At 27.7% G+C, this 21,795-nt stretch overlaps 1 protein-coding gene across 1 annotated transcript in view; it reads right to left on the reverse strand.

Moving 5' to 3' along the window:
* Nucleotides 1–21,795, reverse strand: part of LOC113552254 (ATP-binding cassette sub-family D member 1) — a 49,913-nt gene that overhangs the window by 6,438 nt on the left and 21,680 nt on the right. The window contains 2 exon segments of the mRNA XM_026955034.1: nt 1,513–1,685; nt 14,501–14,739. Of these exon segments, the coding sequence (XP_026810835.1) occupies nt 1,513–1,685; nt 14,501–14,739 (412 nt within the window).

A 21,795-nucleotide genomic window follows, 5' to 3' on the forward strand; every position in this document is an offset into this window, starting at 1 on the left:
TAAGTTAATAAGTAATCGATTTATAAAAAAAACAAAACCTATATCAATATCACTGCTATACCTACGTAATTTCATAAAATTAGAACTACAACTTAGTGTATTATCATAGTAAAAGCTCACAAAAAGCTCTAATGATAAAAATAAAGTCCAACCTAATTTCGAGTGATTTATTTAACAGTGTTCAATAACTTTATTAAATATATTTCATATTATTATGTTTTTGTTTTGCATGTACTGTTAACTTTATGAGGGTCTTATATTATACATATTATATCTACACCTATACCGGATTTACTTATAGTTTAAAGGTCGTATTACAATAGTTTATGAACTGAACACAGTAGATGTCCGGAATTAATGTAAAAAGCAATTAAACTCATTCTATAGATACACGACACAATGTTATTAGCGGGTGTTTATCCGCGTTTAAAAATAATGTATAATCACGGTACACGGCGACCTTAACCCAAATGACAGTGGGGATATTATAACTGTCGAAAACTCGTTTAATCCGTGTATATTAGGTATATTATTTTGTCGTATTAATAATGGCACTATGCGTGTAAACGCCAAACAAAATATTGCAGGTTTTCATCTATAATAATATTTTAATATATAGGAAACTCTCCCCCTAGTACACAGTACGAGATCGGTCGGGGTTCGATAACCCGTATCAGATTGTCATATGTCACTGCTGCACAACTACAGTCGCCGGCCCTGTGTCAAGGCTAGCCACTGTGGAATGATAAATAATGTTACGACGTTTAATTAATAAGACCGATCTTAAGTCGGTATACATTTTATAGGTGACAATTATTGTGGTGTAGTTCACTAGTTCGACACATTCGTATTATTATTAACAGGTTTTATAGCTGCATATTGTGCATATTTGTATGTAAACACTATAAACTACTCATAGGTGCAATATTAAAACCATATAATAACTAATAGAATACTTTTTTTGCAGGTAATCAAAATATCTATGTAAATAAATAGCACACAAAAACTAATCGATTATATATTATTTTTTACATTATATGGTCATTGGTCGTCATTCATATCAATTTTTCTATAACTATCTCCTTCGTGACTTAGTATAATATTTGTTAATTTTTTTTTAACAAACTAAATCACTGTGTGATTTATATAAGAACAGAATTTGTACTCTATATATAGGTACCTATATAATAACCTAATATCATATTTACTACAAATTAATATGTTTAGTTTATAAATGTTTTTAAAATTATATTTTAAAACAAGGATTTTTAAAACTAGGGGGCTATAAATATTAAAAACAATTTTTTTAAAGATAGACTATTTTTACAAAAAAATTGTTTTCTTTTATCACAAGTAGTAATTTTTTGTGTTAAGATGTAAATGTAGTTTTCAAAGAATACAAAATCACATTTCAATAAATGTATTCAAAATCGTATTTGAATACATAACTAGACTAGTTATATAAGACTATTGCGCCATTAAAAATAATTACGGAATTTATTATTTTTTTACCTTGTGACCACCGTAGAACGCGATCTCTTCGGCATTCGTGATAACCCTGGAATGGATGTGACGGAGGTAAGCCTTCCTGTCTGCCTCCACGGCGACTAAGGAACCGAATTTTGGTGACAGCATTCGCAGTATCTGTCCGGTGATGCTGATAACAACGATGGCCAATAAGGGTCCTGAAACGACAAAACAAAATCGAATCTCGTTCGATTAAAATATTCCATCTACTATAACATGTATATAATGTTTCACTATGCTATTTTACATTATAGCGAGAAAGAATTCAAAAAGTAAAACGGGACATTTAATTTCTCACGGGGACATTAACATTCAGCGTCAAACATTGAAACAAGCGTATTTTACAAAACACAATAAACGCCACTTAATAAAATTTATTTTAACTATTTAAAGTGTCTACAAAACATTATTTAAGCACTAATTAATGCCTTTGGAGAATTTAAGTGTATACTTTCAAAAGAATTATCCTGTTCCTGTATAATGTATAATATGTATAAACATAGAAACAGATGATATTTGGTTTCAAAACGACGATTTGATTAACAGATAATAATATAATAATAGACCGACATTCGACATTGAAATTATTATTGTGATTCGTTATGTGCGTAAAGGCGTGATAAAATATTATTGCTGTCGGATGTGTATGCTGTATATAAATAAATATCGTTATTATAATACGTCTTGTAATATGGGCGATTCATAATAGTATACTCCTATTCAGTATACGCAATAGCTTATTAATAATTAGTAATTACAAATATAATTACATGAGTTGTGAAATAAATGTAATTAAAACGATTTTATAGTAGTATAAAATTGTGTTAAGTTCAAATAATATATTGAAGTTTTTATTTTTTTATAATCGTATGTATAATATACAAAATATAATGAATGCTTTTACTAATACAGTTCAAATGTTGACATGTTAAGAAAACAATAAAAATAATAAACAGCATCGTGCATATTATGTAGTGGATATTGAAAGTCATTAATATGAAAATCCTAAGATGATACATCTACTTTAATTTTAATAATATATGCATACATTTTTTAAAGTGATAAAGCCTAGCTATTTTTTTTCTGAATTAGAAAAAAATTCATTCAATATTCCAAAATATTTACAAAGAAAAATAATAAGGCATATAATTAAAAATGGCTAATTATACTACGCGAAAAGAAATAAATGATTGTATTATTAATTTGAATTATTAACTGCTTATATGCATATAATCAAAATTAAATTCTAATTTTAAAAGACAAAACAATTGAAACAATACATTATTATGATATTTTTGTTCTCATAAATAGGTATATTAAATATTAACCGTATAGATATGAATATATAATTTTAAATAAAAACGTTATTATAATATATATATAGGTACTGAACACTTTGACCTTCGCTGAATTTGGTTAAGTTATTTTACGTTTTCAGTAAACAAAAAGGTCTTAATAATACATTTATATTATATTTTGAATTGAAAATTAAATTTTGTAATTTAAAAAAAGATAAAATAAAAAACTACTGAAAAAAATGAATCAAATAATCGAAATTGATATTTGCATTGAAATTATATATAATTATTTCAAATGCATGGCCCTACATTAGTTTATAATATTCAAAAAGCTATCATAATTTATAGTTTTCATGATAATGGACATGGCTTAAAAAAATGATCAATAAGTCGAACGAAAACAACGGTGATATAATTGCATTTTTTTTTATCTATTAATATTGTGACAGATTTAATATAAACGCACAGTTTAATATTCATAGTTTCTGGAAAAATGTTATCGCTTGACAGGCCATAGCTCGTATCGATCAAATTTTCAAATATTTATAAAAAAAAAAAATAATAATAATATTATTATATTTTAGATGAAGATATTACCATTTATTATAGGAACACTTTAGTCTGCAGTATTATGATTTTATTCTACATTTCTACATAATTAATGTCTGACGAAAACAAAGAATTAAATAATTACGACGATAAACCAAAAATGTGTTAGTTGTCTTTAGCATTACCATGTATAATTTTTCTTATTATTATCAACACTCGTATTACGATATTTTGTATATTATCATTAATATTATGTAGATATATCATAACTACTCACGCAGTGAACAGCATCATCGCGTTCACGTACTTTATACTTGCGAATTACGAGTGTAACATTCCCAGTAGCGTACAAGTGAACAAGTACAATGGAATACATGTAAGTATATGTAAATGATTTCAATTTTAGTAACCCAACTCCTTCTAATAAGTACTAGCCTTGTGAGCTCAAATACGATTTTTGTTTTTGTTTCTATTTAGATCATGTATAACCGTTCTGTTGCTTGAGATTTTTTGTTTGAATTTTTCATATACATATTTTAAGTTGTTTATTAAATTGTGATTATGATTTTTCATTATCAAAGCAACAATAAACACGTTTAACTCAAAAATGTTGTGATCAGATTACAGGACGTTAGATCATAATCATAATTTATTCCACGAGTATATCAACTATATGAGTTATATAAATCACTCGATTTACTCGATATCACTATATGACACTGTTAATCTTATAATACGACAAAATAACTCGTTTCTTATGTATCTAATCTATTTTTATTTTTACTAGCTAAAATAGGTATTCATCACATAATATATGCTATAAGGGCTTAAGTACCACAGATCCTGCATATCGTATAATACTTTCCAATCATTGCTTTATTTTTTTAATTAACCCTCGGTAGCAAAGGGATTTACAAAATAAATTTACAGTATATAATATACAAATATACAATAGAGGATTATAAATCGTTTAAAAAAATCAATTAATTAGTTTTAACGAAAATACGAAATCTACAATTGATTTGGTCGAATCTGGAGAATTTCCACGTGATGTGAACATGTATTCTGATAGATTAACCATTTCCCTTAACTTCTTGCATGTGTAGAATTCTATTGGGATATGTTTAATGGTTAGTTGAACTGCACATGCATGGAGGGCAAATTGGTGGGTCTTCTGTATCATATTTAAATAAAAAATATTCAAGATAAATATTTGTGTAGGACTGTGGCTTCATATACATGGGCCATCTTGCCAGATCTTCGCTCTTGATCAACCCCTCTTGTTAATTCGTCTATATACATTTTTGAATCTTAAATCTTGAATTATATATACAGTTTTAATTTCGTAGGATGAACCGGCATACTTTAAAAAAAAAAACGGATATACAGAATGTCAAATATTGCACTAATAGTATTGAAGCATTTGGATTGTATATGTGAACATGCGACAAACGGCTCATTTGCACAAAATGTCGTCTCTATAGTCGAGACTACAAAAACACAACAGCTATATAGCTATATTATGGCAGACACGGTATTGTTGTCAATTTATTTTTATTTATATATGGATCATCGCTTGCGATCTGTGGTTAATTTTCGAAAGCGAATGTAATCGATATTTACGATTGTTTCTACGTCACGAACAATATGCATATATTTATGTGCCGATATAACAAGGACCATTTTCAAGGATCTCCAGTGAAAATAACCCATTATGCAGTTAAAATTCCCGTTAAATACATACATGATACACAAACGAATCACGGCGATACTTGATTATTATACGAAAATATATATTTTATACCGATGATGATAATTATTACGAATTCTCTGTAAAGATACGCCTCGGCGATTGTCCAAACGGCACATAATAATAATAATAAAAATATACCATCTTGGATCTATTTTTTCGGAAGGTAAGTAAGTATAGGAAAAAAATAGATAAATACCGGGTAAAAAATACTATTACGAGCTAGCTACCATATATAATACACCATACGATAAAACCCGATCGGTTTTTATTTATTATACGATCAGATTATTTATTCATTCCGTTTTAAATGTGTAATCCCTGAAACAGTAGGTCAAGGTGATTTTGTGCTATAAAGTAGCAGTATACTGGTTATTCCAGTAATGCTCTGTTCCTAATGAGAAAAAAATAAATATAGATATGTATATCATGTAATATGCTAAGTGATAACTTTAATGTGAACGTTACAGCTTACAATAATATAAACGCATACAATAATAACCACAATAAAAAGTACCGGGTCGGTTCTTTGTGTATACTACTACGTTATTCGACCCACGAACAAAACATTTCCAGAATTTTGAGAGCGATTACCTATGACGTACATGTTATTTACACCCGAACTGGTTTATTTTACACAGGAATAATATTGTAATAATACGATGCATTGTCATAGTCATCTATAATTCAAATTAAAAGGTTTTCTGAAAGTATACGTTCGTATATAAACGAGGTCTATGACGTATACACTACTTATAGCTATAATACGACCGAATCCCACGGACGATTTTGATAGGTGTATAATACATAGGTATTATACTAACATATTATATATACCAAGACGTTTAGACTTTATAAATATTGTACATAGGAACATTAAGGAGCGCTAAAAAATGATGACGACGCGAAAACAACGATAGTGTATAACTATCATGTTTTCGTCTAAATTTAATATTTATTTATTTTAATTAAACAGGTAATGGCCGAATCGTAATTGATGTAATTAAACATACATTAGGACCGAATCGTATGAGTTTTTAAATTTTTTCATATTAGTTGATACTGTTTTGTACTTGAAAACGGTGAAATAGTTTGGGGAAAAATGTTTTTTTTGTGTTTAATAAATTGTATGTACAATTTTTTATGGTTTTTTTTTTTTTTTAATACTTATTATTAATTAGATATAAAAATAAACTACAGAAAAAAGTTAAATAAAAAGTCTACAAAAAGGTCTGTTTTTTACTCTTATATTATATGATTGTAAAAATGTTCTATATAGAAAAAATGTCCATCGCAAAATCAATCTTTTGCATCAGTGATATTGTGGTGCAATGTAAGAAATATTACACGAATGTTATAGTCGCAGGAATGTGCTTATACGTAAATACGCTGCTGCACATAGGTATACATTTTAATCATTTTATTGCATTTATTTTTTATTTATTTTTTCACATCGAAGCTCAATCTTCAAATACGATTATTATACGTTGAAAGGTTTCTTTAAACTGATTTGTAAAAGGTTTCTTGTTATGTCTCAGATCTATTAGTTTTGCTTAAAACTTATGTCGCAGTAGCGAATAGGTTGTATGTTTTAATGTCTTAGTCGTATCGTTACGGCATTATAAATAAGAGACTCTTTTATAAAGTATTCGCATGATACCTTCATATATTTCTCGCGTATAGAAATGTAATTTTAGATTTAAACTATAATATCGTAACTGTTTTGTGCCTTATAATAATAATAATAATAATAATAATAATAATAATAATAATAATAATAATAATAATAATATATTAGACATTGTTTTGCACTTAAGCACGATAACGAATACATTGTTTTTTAGTTCGATGAATTTCCTTATTAGAATACTGACTTGATACCTTTATTGCTCTATGATATTCATTAGGTTGGCTGTTGTTAAACTATTAACACTATTAACTTATGTCACGCAGATGAAAATTTAAAACACAACATTTAACTGTATTAGTAACAAACAATAGGAAACAATATGAGAAATTACTTAGTTAAGTAATTATTATAAAATTAATTTTATGTTAATATAATTATTTTATTCTCAGGTAATTAATTAGATTATAGTATATTTACAATGTAAATAGTTGTATTACTAGTTTTTAGTAAGTATATGTATACTTACAAGTATAATCAAAAATCTAACTAAAATACATCTTGGCAAATTTCGCAAGCAAATATTAAATTTAGTTTGGTTACTTACAAAAAAACACTTCTGCTTTTTAAAAATAGTTTTACTGCCGAGCAAATATTTCCTACAACCAGTTTTGTAAGTAATATCAGGTTGATTGCTGCCAAACAAGTTTAGAAAAACAGAGATTTCACTAAAATAGTGTAAAAAAAAATTATAATTTCCAGATTATTTAATTAGACATTAATGCAAATACAGTTGAAATTAAGTAATTATTGTTGGTAATCTATCATTTTCAAACATGTAAAATACAGAAATAGCGTGTCACACATTTTATCAATATTGAAATATCTACTAAAGTACATAAGTAGTTTAAATAAGGTTACGTCTACAAAAAGTATAATAGTTAAACAGTACATTATTAGTTCGTCCAAATGTTTCAAAATATTTCAAATACTTGTAACTTAAAATGTATAATATAAGTAAATGTTTTGGCATTGCGTTAGTGTTCATATGAATTTTAAACGTAACTATAGTGATAAATGAATATTATTTTATGGAATTACTTTGATATATGACATTTATTTTAGGTTACTATTTACCTGACTTAACATGAGTTATAGTATAAATTGATGTGTAGTTAACTATACAATAATTCGAAATTATTATTTGGTCAGTCACAGTTAAGATATATAGGAGTTGAAATCAGTAAAAAATTAAAATATGCATAAATGTTATGACGTAAAAAACAAGTAATATTTATGTATATTTGTAATGTATATTTTATTAATAATACACTAAAAGTACATACTATTTACATTATAATGTACCAATAGGTATCAAAAATGAAATAATATCTTGTCTTTTTTGAAATTAAATTAAAGAGTATAAATTTCATAATTGCTCATACAAATGAAATTGTGAAATTAAAATGATGCAAAAAAAATTTTGAAATTTAAATAAATAAAAGAAAACTGAAGAGACTATAAATCAAGAGAAAAATAAAACTCATCATAGAGACACAGTAACTTTCAGATCTTTAAGTTTATAGCTATTCTTTTTAATATTATAGATAGTTGTAATTATTTTCTACATTTAATTTTTAAAATTAAAATTCAAAAGTATAATTAATTGTATTTAAACATATATTTTCATTATCAAAATTAATTTTTAAACAGTACCTATAATAATTTAAAATAGCAAAGATAACATTGAAAATCTTTATTATTCCTTGTCTTTGACAAAAATATTAAATAATTTCAATAAAATTGTATCTGTGCACGAACAAAATTAAACTTAAGTCATTTTATATGTATATTAGTCGAATTATTTGATTTTGTATATCACAGAGTCAAGTAGGCTTTTTTCGAAAAATTGAGCATTTTTGCACAAAATGTTTATCTATTTATAAATAATATATCTAGATAAGTATATGAAACAGATACGTAGGTACCACGTAAAGATACACGCTTGCTGACCATAATAGACCAATAATACGTCAATTGAATTATCAGTGTCATTATCAATGGTAGAACAATTTATTTGATTCTTCCCACTCCCACAAAATATTTCTAAATAGTGGATCTGTATATGAATTTAAAATTACAGCAAAGTATTTTATAAGATAAGAATTTGTATAATACTGACTCCTATAAGATATATTTGATACTTAGAGGGCGTCATTTTAAAATTATAATATCAATAAAAGCATATTGTGTTAATTTCTATACAATATTCTTACCTTTGAATTTGATAATAAGTAGATTTACTTAAATATTTAAGTTAACATCACGAAATGTGTTCTGCTGAACGAAAATTTGTTATGATGTACGTTATTAAAACTAAGACAACACAAACGGGTGTGGCGTCATTTTGAAACATTTAAATTCGTCTATACATATTAAAGTATGAAAAATTAGCAGAATTTTTATGTTTTTATTTCTGAAACTGGGCTGCGTGTTTTACTTTAATATATTATTACGTATTATATCGACTACTATTTTTTTTAGTTACGTGCGAGTCATACATTATGTATTATACAGCTCATCATATCGCTAATAACTTGCAGCAGTGCACATATAATAATTAAACGATATACCTTCGTCGAGCAATGGCTGAATAGCACCTGTGGTAATCCTTCATGGTATGAGGGAGATTACATTTTAAACAGGAACGAAACGTTTTTATTTACTAATAAAAAATAGTTATTAACCATAATAATATACGATGGCCAAGCTCTCTCCAGCATCCTTGACGTTATCAATATATGCATACGTTCAAATAGTATATACATACATTATTTTTTGCAATACATCATAATTGGTTGTATACACATAAATTATAACAATTATTTTTCATACTTTCAACTTTATAAATGTTTGCGCTTCGTATGATATAATATATCATTAATTATAATTTGATATGCTTACGAATATTTGATTAATATACTATTTGGGTGTTGCATAAATCACCAATCGGTATAAACTGTTGGGTAGGTATTTAAAAAGTCATTATGTTCATTATGTAGAGATATAATATAATATAGGTATAACTATTGAAAATCTACTTCAGGATTTAACGTTGCACTCTGATAAATGTAAATGGACCTTTAAGTAGTACATGCTACGTAGAAGGACAAACATCATGTAATGGTTATAATTCGATTTAACAGTTTTTTTTCTCTTAAATATATCCAGACCTTGAATTTTATTAGTCTGGTGAATCTGTTTTTTTTTTCTGAAGGTTTCGTGATGATATGTGTGTTTGAGTATATTGTACGTCATTTATAAACGACACGTGATATGCCATCAACATTTATACGATTCGCCTGCTATTAATGGATTGATTGCTAACAACGAAACAGTTCCTACACACTGGGTTATTTTGTCTGTTTACATATTTCGATTTGAGCATTTCGTAATGGCGATTCTTAATTCTTATACATCACGATGCTGTAAAATCTTCCAATTATGCAATCAAATTATCTGTCTGTACTGTATATATTATAATGTATAATATACATATTACATATTATATAGGTTATAATTTAAAGGAATAAATCATGCGTAGCTATACAAAATAAATGTAATTGGATATGTTTAAATTTTAAAGCAAAAATAGATAATGTTAAATTACTAATCAAATTCTAGAGTAGATTGTATATAATGCAAATCATACGTGACATAAGTATTTAATCGATTGCAGATTAATCTAACTACCTTCCTGATAATTTTAATTATAATAAATAGTATAAATAGTATAAATTGAGTAAAAATTACAAACATTAATTTCTGGTTGATGAGTGCTTGATAATTGATAAGTATACTTATATTATATAATTTCAGTAACTTTATACTCATATAATATACTTCATGTAATATATAAGTAAATAGAACATTTCTTACAGGTTATGAGTTCTTTCATACTTCGACGATGAGACATCTTATAAAATTACTCATCCATATATTCATGTATCTATTATTTATTTATTTATTTATGAACGGGCTATGATTTCAATAGTACAAACAATGGAATTTATAGTAATTATAATATTTATAATATGATTGGCTGTATTTCAAATTTTGATATCGGTATCAGGTATCTGCGTTTACTACGAATATCAGCCTTATAACCGCTAATACTTAAGGTATTTTCGGTAAACTCCAACTCAACTAAATTTGGTATTTATTTAAAAAAATAATTTTATAATTAGTTTTGAAAATTATCACAAAATATTTGATAGTCATAAATACATTTTAACAAAAAGAAACATAGAGTAAAAAGGTTCGGAATTTTGTAATCTAGAACGTATCCTATGTGTGGATATGTATATTCAAATTCAATCTCTCCGTTAACAAATTTAAAAAAAATTAATATTCATTTTTTTTTTACATTTGTATCGTAAATATAGATTTAAAATAGTTAAACTTCCTTTTCCTCGAGAAAATGCCCAAAGATGTTTTTACTTTGCTACGTTTTTTTGTTAAGTTATAAATTAGTTTTATAATTAGTATCTATTATAATGGCAGTGTTATCTGATTCCGAAAATAACGTAAGATCTACAAAAAAGGCTGACTTTATGTCTAAAAGCACATTTCACGCATGTCCTGGATAATCACAAGTACACTATAGACCCTTAACTTTTAAAACCACAATTCTCACCTAATTATTTAGTTGTATTTTCCTCAATTTCAATCAAATATTTGTAATTAGATTATTTTCGTTAGTACCAGACACCAATCATCTTGTAGATTGTTACACCTATGTCGGTGAAAATATATAAATGTGATAACTAATAAATACTAATAATGGTTATATCCTTATAATAGAAATCTTAACTTTACTATCAAATTAATTTAACTTATTGAAAGTTTTGAATCGTATCATGAATACAATGTTAATACAGTTAAAATAGAAAAATTATCTATCGATAATGTATCAAAAGATGTTGAAGTACCGAGAATCGACTGCAAATTGTTTATACTTTTTAAAGTTGCATTGTTACTCATAAACATATATTATATAATATGAAATTACAGGAAAAATAGGATGGTAACAAGCATCTTATGATTTATGTAGGTACCTTTATGTACTAGGAAACGGTTTTTTTTTCAATCACGCGCTATGGCTTATATAATGTCACTGTTACACTCGTAAACGCATGTAACATTACTAACTATATAGTAATTATTACTAATATTATGTGTTATACCAAACGGCTAATAATTTTTTTTTTATCTACGTATTGATGTACAGATTGATGTAAAAATAAAAAAAATTACAATTTGTGTTCAGATTTATTTCGACTAAGATAATAAAAACTACAGTGGGCGCTCTTGCTTGGGGTAGGTATAAAAAACAATGGCGTTAATTAATTTTTATATATTCGTTTCAATTTAGTGGTCGAATGAAAATTAATTAATCATTATTATTAATTAAAACATACGAAACCGGTCTATTAGTAGCATTTTGTATGAACACTATGAACCACGTCATATATAGTCAAACGAATAATTATCTGTTGCAACTTTGGTGAATGTTAATTACGCCTTCATAAATTTTGATATTGAAACTTGATTTTGTATAATAAATTTAAATCAAACCGTTGATCATTCAATTTAATTGTACAGTAATATAATCTCTAAATTACATTAGAACTTTTATAATTGTTCCTTTGTTATGATGTATTATTATTTAAACATTTAATATAATAATATGTTAACAATTCTAATATACATTTTTTCTTTTACATTTAGAGTACGTAATGTTAACACAATGTCACGATGTTCATTTGAATTATTTGTATAATAATATGTAGATAATATATAATGTCAGGCGGAATTTAGAGTTTGATAAGAGTTGAAATATACGAAAAAAAAAACATTGAAATTGAATGTATGATTTGTATAATATATCGCTTTGGCGTGCTATAATAAACTACGTATAATGTAAACACGAAACGACGTTATTATGGCACTCCGTGGTAAATGACACGAGTGTGATATTCAAACGAACTAGCCAAGTATTATAATACAACATACCCAAACAGACGGCGACAACGGCGATGACTCACCACCGCGTGTAATGGCATAAAAATAAATAATAATATTATTATCGTTTAATGTAAAATGTATACGTAACCGTATCGGTGTGTACCTACGCACGGAAAATATGGACAATATGGTAATTATGCAGTAAGCCGGTAATAAATTCTATTGAAATTATTGAAATTTATTTGTTTTATTTTTTGATCTACTAAAATCACTGCTGCAGCAAATTTGAGGTATTGGAACGAACACGTAGACGCGACAAAAAAATGTATACTATTATTTTGTAAGTCCGATACGAAACAATAGAAGTACACCGGACACAGGGCCGTATACAATTTGAAGTGAATCCTTGGGGTTCAGAGGTCGTGCATTTTTTTTTTTTTTTTATTTTAATTTTTGCGTAACACTAAATGGTATTCGTTTTATAGTGTAAGTACATTGACACACTCCAAGGTACAAGAAAACAATGTCAACCGCGGATCCACGTGGTTAGTCATATACGTCTGTCGTGGTTTTTCAACAAATTTACATGCACGCACACACACACACACATATATATATATATGCGAGTGTTCTTTATTCGTATTCATAAAATAATATATAGACAGGTAGATACTTAAAATTGCGCGTTTCACCTCGGCGTGAGACTTATCGCTGAATATTGCCTTATACGCTGTGTAATATGCCTATACTAAGCCCTACTTAGCGCGCAGTGACGCAATTACATAAAACAAAACAAAACGTAATAATATTATGTAGCTATTGTTTATAATTATACCCACACATTAAATATATTACGTTTAAAGAACACGCTCTGATGACGTTTGCTGAAGTCTGCGATGCGCGGAGATGCGCGATTGCTGTCTCGCATAGCCTGCAGAATTTCTCTGATATCGTATTGTACAGCTTATAATAGGGATGCGTCGTATCTCGTACGCTTACATAGATATTGTATTAGATATTTATATGAACACAACACGAACGATATGTGTGTTGGGCGGATTTTCGGGTAGCTGATATTCTCGAGGGTATAATAATATATAAGTCGGTAACGATAAATGATAATGTAATATTTCGTGCGAGGTATACTTATAACAGTTAAAATTGTATTAGTGTAACCCTCTATTATCGAATTTCATAAAATATGCATCATATCGCGTCTTATAGATTTAAATTGCATTGCTAATATATCTATATTATAAACCTATAGTATCTACTGAACGCAAAATTGCCGTTTGGCCATTGCTATTTTTTCAATCGACTTTAATAGTATATAATTAATAATTATAGTTTACAATATAAGTACTATTATTTTATTTATCATTGATATTTTATCGTCAACTCTATAGGTCAAATAAAAAGTTAATAAACATGTACACTTTTGAAGCGTGTTCGATTCAAAATTATAACTCACCTGTTGATACATAATATGTATGTGCATATTATTATAAGCGCGTTATATTTTACCTTAAAGTTATTTATCGTTCGACTACCATAATCATCTAATTAGAATCTTTAATCGTATAAATTAATATTGTGGTTTGTTTTTTTTATAATATTATATAACAATATTGTTAAACAATCTCAAATGCAACCGTAGCATAAGATTTTTTTTTTCTCTCAACAGCCACGGGGAAAGGCCGAACAGTGGGATAATCAACTCACCTGGCACGACAGCGGCGCCCATTTGCTTGCTGCTCCTGGCCAAGGTGAGCGCGATCAGCGCACAGTCGAACAGCGGCTTGGTCAGGTGCGAGTACAGGTGCGCCACGGACGACGTGAACGCCGTGATGTCGTCCGTTAGCCGGTGGTCCGCGTTCTCGATCCGGCCGTCCATGTTGCTCACCCTATAGTAAGTTTGGTCCTTGAAGTACATACCGTACGCGTGGTTAACCAGTCGAGTCCTAGACAAAAAAAAATTCATTGTCAAAACTCGTGTATATTGTACACACACATACAATATGACATAAGATATGTGTAGGTATCGTGATATACCAGTATTTATATATATATATATATTTACATTATATGTATTTGTAAAATAAGTGCTATGGTCCTCCTATAGATAATAATATCACATAATATGCATGGATTGTATAGAAAAACGGTTAAACATGCAATTCAGGTTTTACGTGTATCCTCACCCACTGATAACGCTAAATAATATCAATATAGAATTATAACTGTAAACCCGCACAATATGATAAATATTAGGTGTATAATATAGTTGTTACAAAAATAATAAGGATCAACATTTTATCCTGAATGTAAAAATACGACGTGAATTTCAGCATCTTCGACTCTTAAAGTCTTAAAACTTCTTTACCCTATCCCCGGCTGGACTCTGACCATCGCTGCAGTGTACTACACACTGTCTATTATAATGGATCAGTAGCACAGCAGCAATCGCAATAGATCTTGCAATATTTTCGGTCTCGTACAAAAATTAACAAAAATGCAGATATTTCGTAATACGCTGATAGCAATAACAATCTCCGTCAACTATATAGTTACCGTTTTTATGTCAATCACTTAACTGAGATTCCTAATTATATTGCTGCGTACATTCGGTATTAACCGTGTTTAATAGTACTTATATCCTCGATAAATTCGTTTTATTTCGCAATCTGCAGTTGTGTTCAAATAATTATATACCAAATACCGATATCCAAATTCTAAACACAGGCCCTACAATTATACTTACATTAAAGCCATTTGATATTATGTGCTGTAATATTTACAGAATTCGCAGTTGTGTTGCACATAATACAGTGGCCTATATAGGATTTGTCTAAGGGAGGAGATGTGATTAAAATTTTCGATAACTAACGTCTTAGGATTTTATCATCTACTGGCAAAGTGATAAGCGGAAGAAAAACAACTATAACCATTAACCATAATAAAATATCTGTAAAAAGAATGGCCAAGGGGGGGGGTGATATATGATATATTTTCCTAATCTACCCCCGTAAATATGCCACTGACATAATACAATATGATATGCGTGACACTACCGGTCTCCGTTAAGAGTGTTTAGACTTAAAACTACAACGTGCGTACCTCGATGTATACTTATTGTAATATATTAAAAGTATAATAAAGTACGCGAACTATTATGTTATTATGTGCGTCGGTATATAACAATAGAATGTAGAAAATCCGTAGTTCGTCGTCGCATTTATATCGAACTACGACAACCTGCTTAGGATTCGATTTTTGCGGTATAATAGACATAATGTAGTTTTAGATGGTCTACTACGGTATACACCATACCACTAAAACACGTCATACGCATGTATAATAACGATTTAAATATTTGTATTATTCCATCAGTGTACGCGCGAAATGTATACAAAACAAATGTTTTAAAAAAAAAAAATATTTTACACCATTTATCAGCTAAATGTAGGTACCTGTGTGAATATAGCGGTTTGTTTGTTTTCTCTAAAATAACATTTCAATAGTAATACATTAACAACGAGCACTAGCCTAAAAAAGAAAAATTATAATAAAAATAAAGTTTTAATAAACATTAGCTACTAGTATTATGCGATAATTATTCGTCGTGTTTTGATTTAATAATAGACCAATGAATTGCAAATAATGCAATATCAATAATTGTTAACCGTGTTGACATAATGAGGTTATTTTTTTTTTTTAGCAATAATTACCTATTGATAAATAATAAAACGAAATAAATTTTTGCGTTATTATTAATAATTTTAACGTAATGATACATGTCTATGTAGCATGTACATACACAGTATACACCATATTATAAGATAAGTTTGAAAAAAAAAACACTTGGAAAAATTTGCGTTTTGCATAATTCTATTTAATCTACTTAAGAGTATTATGGTTTTTCGATAATGTGCGTAAAAGCAAACTATGAATACAACAAATTCCGTCAAAGAATCCATTATATAAATACGTTTTAATCCGGTATAAACGGTTTGTGTAAGTTACGCAGGAAAACCACTTACACGTTTTCGGTTATATTTCTCGCTTACAAATGGTTTGTGAATCAATTGAATCGAGTATTACACGTAGGTGGTAGGTACTACGTTTTAAAAATGTGTACCTAATCTCATTTATTTAATCAATTCAAACGAGGGTATACGCACTTACTGACAGAAAAAAAACATTTGATTTTGAATAAACCCTAAATAAAATATTAATAAAAAGTATAAATAGAATGACAAATAACGGATTTATTATTTTTAGTAAAATACATTACATTTAAAAGCAATAATAAATCATTAAAATTGAAAAATATTATTTAATGGAGAGAGCTCGGTTTACTAAAATATGATAATATATCATAGAATGTTTCATGAAAACTTAAAGTGCTCATAAAAAAAAAAAAAACTAAAAAAACTATGAATAACATTTCAAACATAAATGATTGAGTTGGTATAATAATATATTCATATCATATTTACATGGTAACTAATATTAAAATTCGAAGTTTTATGAAAACTCGTAAAAACTAAATGGTTTCCATTAAAACATACATAAAAATAATAATACGTTTAGGAAAAAAAATAAAATTATTACTGTTCTTTAAACAATTAGTTGTACCAAATTAAAATTTTGACAATAAATTGAGGAAACATTTAATACAGACATTTTTTGAGCCGATATTTTTATTTATTAAATAATGTTAGAATCGCATATTAGGTACTATAATTTTTTATTTAATTAACAGACCTTAAAATATATCATTAATGTTAGTAGTTGCAAGATATGATCATAAATTGTTCCTATAGTTATAGCACTCGTCTAGTTTAATGTTAAAGTTTAAACACTTAAATAAAAATGCCAACCTTTGATTTTCGAAATGTTTGAATTGTTATAGTTATAGGTACTAATTTTTTTAATATATTATATATTTAGATAGATACATATTTTTCTATATAGTTCATGGTCAATGTTTTTTAGAAAATTATATCACGTCCATGATAAAATAATATTAAAAATAAAATAAATGGTAGAATTATAAACTTTTAAAAATTTAGTAGATACAATCATTTTTCATCTGGCCGGTGCCTTTCAGCGTGCATTGTCAAGGCGGTGGTTTTCGGTACTTAGTATTTTCAATCAATATACGTAAAGGACTGCACAACTAACTTTTAGAGAATTATTCCATCTGGCTTCCATACTTCTTGAATAATTGATTACTTACATAACAAACAAAAACCCTATATCCGAGTAATATATTCCTATACCCGATCACATCCCCGTGAGCTATTTCTTCGTCTCTGTTTTCCTTCAGAAATTTCCTCGTTCAGTACACTTGTCCAATATTTTTTAAGCCACTTTGTCGTCAAATGAAATTTTCACCGAATACCATATTGAGCGCTCATACGTTAAGTAAGTGGTAAAAAATACAAATTATATGTTTTCATTGCAAGTATAAGAAAAATCTATAAAATATTGTTTTAACATTTTCAAACACTTCTCCATTAGACCTCAGGTATGGAAATAATTAGATACGATAATTATGTAATATCGATTACTTATATTATATTGTTTTGGTTGTACACATTGCCTTTAATCGGAAAATACTTTCTAAGAATTTATCAATGTTTATCGATATTTCTATAAAAATATATATATATATAGAGCTATAACTTAATTGAGTTTTTGTTTCCATTAACTATAGATAATTTGAAGAAATCGAATGATCATTTATAAGAACTGCGTCACCCACCTATTTTAAATTTGTAATATAAATAAACTAACATTAACTAATATTATATATTAATCAGTTGTAGAGTCAGTGTATAACTCTAATACTCTTGCAATAATTTACCAAAAATCAATAACTATTTATCGATGGTTGATATGAATAATTTTGTATAATAATATTAGCTGTACAATATCCGATCACAGTGGTTTACTGAGATTCTAAAAACAGAGCAACTTTTAATCAATATATAAATAAATAATTTTATTATCGAACATGAAACATCGGCAAAGAAAATAAATACCACCGAGAATATCATATCAATATTACACTTTAAATGTCACATCAAAAATTATACGAGTACACACTTATAATTTACTACTAAAACATATTTAATAAATAATTTATTGTTTCTTATTATACATGTACACTGTAATTCAGTTATACAAATATTATTTGTATTTTTCAATATAAACGCAAATCGAACGTAACCCGCTTCTGTTACGCGGTGTCCGATGAAAATGTCATTTTATTAGACTAAGCGGAAATAAAAGCAATAATAGATGGGAAAAATGTCCTAAGGAAATAGCTGTGTTTGTATATATGTATGAAAAAATATATTTGTATGTAATATATGTATGCGTATGCGTATTGCGTATACATTATAATATTATATTGAATAAAGGCATTATTATATTTATGAACTATAATTATAATTGTATTGGGATTTGTAAAAAATAAAAATGAATTATTATTATATTTTCACAATTTACTGGTTTACTTACTGGTTGTTGTAACGTTGTATTCATATATACACTGACGTGGATATCTCGTCGAGACACGCCAATGCGTTTTAAATAATACATCAAATTTCGTTTGCAGGTAGTACGTACAATCAAGAAAACGAGTACCTATTCCTATATATAATATAAACTAAAACTAAAAATCGTGCAACACATCAATCACTTGATCGGTACGCACTCATTCACTCTCATATATAATGATAAATTGCAGGTTGTACCTTGTAAGGATAATATAAGTCTATACACATATAGTGCCTATACGTGTCACGTGTATTATAATCTCTACTATAGTTGATATATTTTAATGTATCCGTCTTGTTCGCGTACACGCCACAGGATAGTAAAATAGCATAATCTAAATAGTCATTATAATAATTATAATAATAATAATAATATTTTGGTAGTTTTGTTCTGCGTGACGTAAAATAGTATTTAAGTATATAATAATTAATAGGTACACGAAGAAATATTATTATTATTGTGAGTGCCATAAAAAGAAAAGTACAACATTTATTATAGTTATATTAAAAATTGGTTTAGGTACTAATATTCAAATAGGCGGTTGTCTACTTTAGGTGATCGCGAATATAGTGAAATGTGTAAGTAAACATTATAATATTTTTTTAGGGAGATTTTTGCTCGGTGGTAGAGGAGTACTCGTTGAACAGTAGTTTCACCCTATGTGTAATGAAATATTTGTAATCCAGATACTCGTAATAAATTGTCAATATAATGTATAGATAGTTATAATGTTTTCTTAGACACACGTTTTGTTATGTAGGACCAGTGACTGTCGTTTATTTTCGTATATAGACGTAATATTGTGGTTGCGTGTGCGCAATGTATATAATTTCAAAAAAAAAAAAAAATTGTTTGCAAAATAATCACAACAATTAAACTCAGAAAACAACAATACCGTAACGACTTTAAACCGTTATGTGTGCAGTCTGGGCTCATCTTCGCTATTGCACAATACATAAGAGATTACACACACGATTTCACAATAAAATAGACAATAGTACATAGTGATACTGTACGTAGATAAACAAAGTTCAATCATATTAGTACATTAGTACAGTGACGTTCATAATATTGTAAGCGAATCATCGTTTTTCGTAAACACTCCATAAAGGGCTGATTTTCGAAATGATTTTGACATATTTTTAGAAATATCACGCATTTTCTTTACATTGTACAAACTGGTTTTTTATTTAAAATAAAATAAATGTCTAAAGTGCTTATTTTATATTCAACATAATTTTTACGGTACATATAAAACACGAGAAACATATTATTATTTAATATAACACGGTTAATGGTATAATTATTATAAACATACTACTGCTGTAGCAATACTTTAAATTAACTTTACAAATATTAGTGCGTAAATATAGATTTTAAATAATTATACTTTATTTGCATTTACTTTTTTATAATGGGATTGCGGTGATTTTTCTCGTTAAATTTTCTATTATTAGTTTTATAATTGAATGTATTTTATCGACTACTATGGTAGAAGATTTGACTAGTTATTGAATAAATTATTAACAAAACATAATAATCGTCACTAATCAGTAAACACGCGTGTCAAACCATTCGAAAAACAAACTAATAAACGTTGAATAGTTATTACTCATAACCAAGTATACATAATATACATGACGTATATATGATGCACAATATAATATAAAGAAAAACCTTATTTAATAATTTTAATCTTAATTCATTTAAGAGCAAAAATTAAACATAATATTGTATGCATATAAAACAAAAAGGAAATATTAGAGCTTAAAGTTAAAGTTTGGTCAATAACGTTTTTAAAAGTAACGAGAAATAAAATATCGCAAACACTATAAACATTCAATTATACCTACATTCTACACCAATTAAAACTTATATTATGTTTTTTTAAGAAGTCGTGTGTTTTTATGTCGAAAACTCACTATAATAATAATGATGATAATGTGTTTTAATATAAGGTTACTTTATATAACAATAAAATTTAAGTTACTTTCAACGCGCGTTTATTCATTATTATACCTACGCGTTTATTTGAAAGCCAAACAACGACGATGATACACTGCATAATGTTACACATTTTACACGTTTATTACACCGCGTAAAAATTTGAGTAATCGTATTCGAAACGTGTCACCGCGTTGTCATTGTAATAGAATATAATATAATATAATATTCATAGTGCGTGTACCATAACTGCTGCTACGGATTGTCACGAAACGCGATGCGGAAGTTGATAATATTATATTATTTGTTATACAGTAACAATGATGACCAGTGGACAAATGATACGTACAGATTTTACCGAAGGAAATATCATAACCGAAAAGTATTAATCTGAGTATGGGGGTATCATTTTTTTCGAGAAGGGAGGGGTGATAAGCCTCCACAACAGACCCGGGACTGCACGATTGATTTTCATCATTATCCCCTCATAATATCAAAATGTT

The sequence above is a fragment of the Rhopalosiphum maidis genome, chromosome 2 (genome assembly GCF_003676215.2).
Source record: "Rhopalosiphum maidis isolate BTI-1 chromosome 2, ASM367621v3, whole genome shotgun sequence".
In the NCBI taxonomy this organism is placed as follows: Eukaryota; Metazoa; Arthropoda; class Insecta; order Hemiptera; family Aphididae; genus Rhopalosiphum; species Rhopalosiphum maidis.